The sequence below is a fragment of the Oryza sativa genome, chromosome 10 (assembly GCF_034140825.1).
Source record: "Oryza sativa Japonica Group chromosome 10, ASM3414082v1".
Classification (NCBI taxonomy): Eukaryota; Viridiplantae; Streptophyta; class Magnoliopsida; order Poales; family Poaceae; genus Oryza; species Oryza sativa.
The window spans coordinates 5,629,941-5,636,797 of record NC_089044.1 but is presented as its reverse complement, the minus strand read 5'-3'; the positions used below and the strand labels follow the sequence as shown (position 1 = coordinate 5,636,797).

The window sequence follows — 6,857 nt, the reverse complement described above, 5'->3', positions numbered from 1 at the left end:
AATATAATTAATGAAGTGGAGTGCCTTGGCAATCTGTGAGGTACAGAGATGTATCAGCATTTACAAAACCGTTCAGTTTACGTTAAACCGTTAGTCATTGGCTTATGAAAATCGATCGGGTTTATTGATTTTGGGTAGGTTTCCGATAAACCGGTGATGAACTGTTTTTACACTGAAAACGAAAATGTAAACTAGTATTCCATCTGTTTTAAAATATAAATAATTTTAGCATAGTGTTAAGTCAAATATTTTTAACTTTAACTGCAGTTAAATTTTTTATTAAAAAAGATCGATCATATAATATTTTATTTGTAATCAAGAGATTTTTTAAGAATTTTGTTTCTGAACTTTTTTGACGGAGCAACAACTTATACATGGGAATGCAAATTGAATCATGGAAAAACAAGGGGGAGGATGTTGTCAGTTGTCACCCACCACCAGCCACCACCAACTCCTCCGCCGACAGCGAGAGCCCCGCAAGAAACACCACCACCACCACCGTCACCCAACTATTCTATTCTGAATTCTCCCATGCCTTCTCCTGGTAAAGAATAATCCCACCACCTCCCTCCTCTACTACCTCTCCCTCCCCCCAAACTCGAGCCTCCATCTCCCTCCCCGATCCAGACACCGATCGAGGCGTTGACGACGACGTCTAGCTCATGGGGACGAGGAGGAGGAGTGCGCGAGCGCGAGCGCGGCCGCCGCTGGCCATGCCGCTCGCCGTGCTTCTTCTCTTCGCCTGTTCTTCCGGCGTCGCAGCCGCGGCCGCTCAGGGCATCGAGCGGATCAAAGGTATGTGCGTCTGTTGCTCCGGTAATCCAATTAATTACGCGCCGTCGGTTGTTGCATAGATCTGAGGAATCACACGCGTGCTATGCCCCTCGTCGCGTTTTTGGTGGCCGGAATTTGATTCGGTCGAGTGCTCTCTGCTATGCTATCGCACTGAACAGAGTGCTCCAAAATCTTGAGATCGAATCTATTTATTTCATCTATGTGATGCGTCGTCAATCGATTATATTATATATATAATCCTGACTTGAATATGCTGAGCAGCTGACCATAAATGAAGTTTGATTAATTCTTTTCCATGTAGCAAGACTTCTATGCTATCGTAGCTGTTCCATTACTTTTTCTTTGCCTGCTTTCTCGCTACTCCCTCGGCCACAAAAATTAGATAATCTTTGCTTACTTATTGATCCAAAAACAAGTTCATCATTAATTATTGGTCCAAAAACAAGTTCATCATTAAGTAATCATTTTATTAGAATTTGTGAAAGTAGTGAACAGATGTATTCGAAGTAGATAAAATAGCATACAACTTTATTAGGATTTGATAAAATGGAGGGTATTCTAGTCTTTTCTTTTATATCTATTGGTATGTGTGGGATGGCCGGATTGTTTAAAAATGGAGTTATTTTGGGATGGATGAAGTGCTAGTATAGCTTCAATAATTATGCTTTGACTGAAGAATTAAAAAGAACACTTTCAGCAATGTTTTAACTCCATTTATATTAACTTTCCTTGCTCGCGGATATGATTAAAATTCACGAAGTGCTGCTGGTGATGTGCTAGAGAAGACGATCCTGTTGGAAAGCTGAAGGTGTATGTCTACGAGCTGCCCCCCAAGTACAACAAGAACATTGTGGCGAAAGATTCCAGATGCCTCAGCCACATGTTTGCCACAGAGATCTTCATGCATCGCTTCCTGCTGTCGAGTGCGATCCGGACTTCGAATCCGGACGAAGCCGATTGGTTCTACACTCCAGTGTACACCACATGCGACCTCACGCCATGGGGCCATCCCCTGACCACCAAGTCTCCACGCATGATGAGAAGTGCGATCAAGTTCATCTCCAAGTACTGGCCCTACTGGAACAGAACGGAGGGTGCGGATCATTTCTTCGTTGTGCCACATGACTTTGCAGCGTGCTTCTACTTCCAGGTGAGTCATGTACAAGGTTCGGATTCGGAAAATTTTCAGTAATTTTGAACTCCATTGAGAAGAAATTATTTAGACTGCAAACTTTAGTTTTTTGTGGATTAGCAAAATTTGTGTTAACTCGGTCAAAATTTGTTCAATCTTCAAATTGTATGGGCCTTGGTCATACATAGTGCCATAAACCATGAATCATCCTCTCCTATACACTCCCTCCATTTGAAAAATATAAGTATTTTTAATTCAAAATGCGTAGTTCTAAGGCGATAATTTCAATGTGCGGGAATCCATGTATTTTCAGCCAATCAGATGCTTGGGATAGGAATTTAAGCAATTCAAAATTTGAAATTTGACTAATAAAATGACTAAAAACAGAAGTTTTCCGTTAACCTTGATCTTTGCTAGACAATCAGCAAATGCTCATATTTTATAACGGAGAGAGAGTGTATTATTACCCATGTAACGTGGAATATGCAAACTCATAGAATGGAAATTCATCCTAGTAACGAAGCCACACACAACACCTGTTATTTATCCCTTACTCATGTTTATTCGCTTCTAGCATCATGTACATCCAACGTGCATTCAGATCAACATGTTCCTACTTTTCAGGAGGCGAAGGCTATTGAGCGAGGCATCCTTCCGGTGCTGCGCCGTGCTACGCTGGTGCAGACGTTTGGGCAGAAGAACCATGCGTGTCTCAAGGATGGCTCCATCACAGTCCCGCCGTATACTCCTGCTCACAAGATCAGAGCTCATCTTGTTCCACCAGAGACTCCTCGGTCAATCTTTGTCTACTTCCGTGGTTTGTTCTATGATACTTCGAATGATCCTGAGGGTGGTTACTATGCAAGGTATGCACCTAATTAAATTATGCAGCTGAAAAGCTGTAGGTCTTAATCAATCATTGATTAGAAAGTCTTGATACACCTACCATTAGGTTCTATATTGTGTAAAGCCTAAGGGAATTGATGGATCTGAAGTAGCAGAAATTCAGGAATATTTTTGCCCTCCAAATTTTGAAATTACATGATAACAAAATTTGAATAAATTTTGCAAAATTAAAAAAAAAAAGTTGCTGGGTGAGGGGAAGGGTGGCAAGGTGGTTGAAATTTCATACCAAAATGTTGAATCCTGCCTAACATATGCAATGCAGGGGCGCCCGTGCATCGGTGTGGGAGAACTTCAAGAACAACCCGATGTTCGACATCTCTACGGACCACCCCCAAACCTACTACGAGGACATGCAGCGTGCAGTCTTCTGCCTGTGCCCGCTGGGCTGGGCGCCATGGAGCCCTCGTCTGGTGGAGGCCGTGGTGTTCGGCTGCATCCCGGTGATCATCGCAGACGACATCGTCCTCCCCTTCTCCGACGCGATCCCGTGGGAGGAGATCGCCGTGTTCGTGGCCGAGGACGATGTCCCGCAGCTGGACACCATCCTGACCTCCATACCAACGGAGGTGATCCTCCGGAAGCAGGCGATGCTCGCGGAGCCGTCGATGAAGCAGACCATGCTGTTCCCGCAGCCTGCGGAGCCCGGGGATGGCTTCCACCAGGTGATGAACGCGCTGGCGAGGAAGCTGCCCCATGGCAGGGATGTGTTCCTCAAGCCCGGGCAGAAGGTGCTCAACTGGACCGAGGGGACCCGGGAAGACCTGAAGCCGTGGTAGATAGATATATACAGTATATGATAGTGTTATGGCACCATTGCCATTCACCATGGCTGGTGTTCTTGTGTAAATGACACCACCGGATGAGAAGCTGATCAATGAGGATATATTGATGATGATGAGCGAACCACACCATTGAATGTAAAGCTCCCTTTCCTTGCTTCTTTTTAAGGCCATGTGCCTGTATGGCAATGTCTGTTTTGACCATTGTTGTAGTGTTAGCGTATTACAGGTCATGGATTATGTAATACTAGTCAATAACCCATACGTTACACCGTGCAACTTGCACAGGCTATTTGTTCATATATATATAAAACATAAATAGTAAAATTTTGTCATAGGCAGAGTATGTTGTTTGTTTTTTTAACTATGCATAGCAGCTTAGAAATCATCAATCATTTAAAGCCGTAAAGCTACGATTTTTCTCCTTTTCTTGGAATTTTTTTTCTCCTCAGAGAGGATAAGCGTGGTTGGCTTTTTTTTTTTTACAAAAAGCTCCTCGTTTTTGCACGGAATTACGCTCGCGTCCTTGAACCACCTGACACCACGTTGTGTTTTATCCGAAAAACCCTTCGTCTTCCGTACAAATACAACACGAAGAAGAGAAAATTCCGTTTCTAGGGGTAGCGCTGTAAACATAGAAAAAGAAGGGACTTTTCTGAAAAACATGCCACATATGCCCCCATCCAAACCCTAACCCACCGTTCACCACCTCCTACCCACCCGCGACCCGCGCCGCCGCCGGTTCCGGGTTGCCGCCGCCGCCGCCGCCGCCATCCGCCTCCCTACCCGCGGCTCGCCGCTGGTGCTCCTCCTCCGTGCGTCGCCGCCACAACACCCCTCCTCCCCACCCCCAACACAACGCCGCCTCCCTGCGCCTCCGCACACCCATCCTCAGCGACGCTGCCACACTCTCCCCGTGCCAGCACCGGCGAGGAAGCGAGGCAGCCGTGGCGCAGGGCTACCTCCGCCGACGGAAACCACGGGGCATGCCGGGACGGCGGCGGTGGGAGCAAGCCCCCTCCCCCCAGGACACGCCCCGTCTCGGCGATCGTACGTGTCGGCGCTAGGGCAGGCCACGTGGTGGCCTCATCTCCGGCGCCGCGCGGCCGGATCTGGCGGTCGAGGAGACGGCGTGACAGATGACGATAACCGCGATAGGTGCGGGTGAAGGAGCGGCGGAGGCCCGACAAATGCGGCACCATCATGGCCTTCATCATCCGCCTTCCTCCCCCCCCCGACACCGCCCTCCCCCTTTGTTCTCCCCCCACCCCGCCCGCCGGCAATGGGGCTTGCTGTGGCGGTAAATCCGGCTGGGCACGGGCGCCGTGCCACTGCCGCCCGTCAGAGCTAGCGGGGAGAGGCTGGCTGCGCAAAGGAAGGAAGGATGGGGAGGGAAGGCAGGGGGTGAGGCAGCGGTGGTGATGTCGCTGCTGCCACACCGGCATGGAGCACGGCATGGTCCGCCGCCTTGCACCGCCGGTGGAAGGTGAGGATGGGGCAGAGTAGTCGTCGCCATACGCCACCGTGCGAGAGGACGCAGAGGAGGAGGGCGGGGGGAGTCGGTCCCGTGGGAGGAGGACGGAGAGAACGACGAAGGAGCTGTGGAACTAGAGCGATTTTTCTGATTTTTTATGGTGGGACCCACCTAAAAAAATTGATGGTAGACCCTATCTGAAGCTATTGTTGACGGTCGTTATCGACCAGTTTTGACCGTTAATATTACCCAATGTATGAAGACTGGCTATACTTGCAATGCATAAATTCCAAATAAAATATATACTTCCACTATATAGTATGCTACTAACATCTATGTAGGAGAAGCACATATAAATGGAGGAGAATCGACAACAAAATAGACGATCAATCAATCAGAGGCTGTCGAGATCCAGACTTATGGATAGATGGGCTGAGAACTCAGAAAGGCCAAAATTTCATGTTTTGGATTGAGGAGCAAACGAGGAGTCGCCTTGCCAAAAATTGGGCCGTTTGGGCCAGATCATGGTTCGGCTGAACTTCCATCACAGCCGTTCAGGCTGGGGTTTGGCGTGGATGCTCCGGATGAACTCCTGATGGTGGTTGCGGGGCATTTCCGACAATTCCCATACTCTACAACCGTCATACCTACCTATATAAGGAGATGCACACTCTCTTCTCCAATGCACACCTCAAGGAGAAGATCAAGAGCTCTCTCAAGTATTGTTTAGTAGTTCTAGTATTAGTAGAGTAGGAAATAGAATAGTCTTCATAGTCCTCGAGTCTTTAGGAGAATTCGAGTATGGCTCTAGTAGCTTTCCTTTCTTTTTTTTTAGGACTTAATGAATTAATAGAATATTCTTCTTTATACAAGTTCAGTATTTTATTCCATTCATATTACTTGAGTACCGACTTTACTTTATACTTGAATCAATATAGTCGCGTAACTAGCTTTCCAGATAGGTGTATTGGTGTGGGTTTAGTGTCCGATTATTCGGTTGCTCTATGTCGGTTGCAAGGATGTAGAGTAGTATTTAGTAATGTAAGCACGGTACTTAGATTATTAGATACCATTAATTAGGATTATATATTGCGGACAAGAGGTGGGCCGCTGATGGTGACAGCTCAGTATGGGTATTCCTCCGCGCCGGTATATAATCCTATGTTAATTCCCTGGGGAGGGTACTCCTCTGTATTTAGCCCCAGTTGTATGGTAATGACGGGCTGTCGTAAGGAACTCGGCAGTCAGGGGTGGCTTCTCGAAACACCAGGAGGACACTGGGTACGTGGTATTGGTTGCATGACTGTATAATAGCAAGTACAGACTAAAGATGTATGTATACTAGAAGTGCAGGAATGTTATTTTCTTATTCTTTCTCCACTTAGCTTAGACTATATTTTAGTGAGAGTAGTTCTTAGTTCTTTCTTCTGTGTGTCAACCTACCCTTTGAACTGAACTAACCCCTTCATAGACTTTGACGTATATAAGCAATATATAAACTATTAGCATAGTACTCTCTTATCATATCTTCTCTTGGGATAAAATAAATACGATACCTTGGAATACTCCCGGGTGAAATGCTACAATGGTATATCCGTGCGCTTGCAGATCACATCTGTAACCATAATATATCAGAATTATTTCTCGTGCCATTGCTGGGAATTATATTTCCAGTAGCGTTGCTAAGAAATACCAACAGCTATGCGCACTGAGATAGATTGGGATGGAGAGATAAGAACGCCCCACCGGCTCGGTTGACCGGCTGTGCTGG

The 6,857-nt window shown here is 46.6% G+C and overlaps 1 protein-coding gene across 3 annotated transcripts; it reads left to right on the top strand.

The window, feature by feature from the left end:
- The first annotated feature begins 511 nt into the window (after positions 1-511).
- LOC4348204 (probable glucuronosyltransferase GUT1) lies at positions 512-3,953 on the top strand. Of its 3 annotated transcripts, none has more exons than NM_001403944.1 (4): positions 512-795; positions 1,581-1,945; positions 2,552-2,793; positions 3,096-3,953. In NM_001403944.1, exons 1-4 carry the CDS (start codon positions 663-665, stop codon positions 3,607-3,609), a joined length of 1,254 nt encoding a protein of 417 aa, NP_001390873.1. In that variant the 5' UTR covers positions 512-662; the 3' UTR covers positions 3,610-3,953. The 3 variants fall into 3 exon arrangements, with proteins under 3 accessions (NP_001390873.1, NP_001390874.1, XP_066160528.1); NM_001403945.1 differs by having other exon boundaries at positions 1,576-1,945; positions 3,096-3,947; XM_066304431.1 differs by having other exon boundaries at positions 661-795; positions 1,556-1,945; positions 3,096-3,947.
- Positions 3,954-6,857: the final 2,904 nt, after the last annotated feature.

Bases quoted from the DNA above. Each gene is read 5' to 3' on its own strand.
- LOC4348204 (NM_001403944.1), top strand. From the start codon at position 663: ATGGGGACGAGGAGGAGGAGTGCGCGAGCGCGAGCGCGGCCGCCGCTG. The intron at 1,946-2,551 runs GTGAGTCATGTA...CCTACTTTTCAG, and splicing joins CAGCGTGCTTCTACTTCCAG to GAGGCGAAGGCTATTGAGCG. The intron at 2,794-3,095 runs GTATGCACCTAA...TATGCAATGCAG, and splicing joins GAGGGTGGTTACTATGCAAG to GGGCGCCCGTGCATCGGTGT.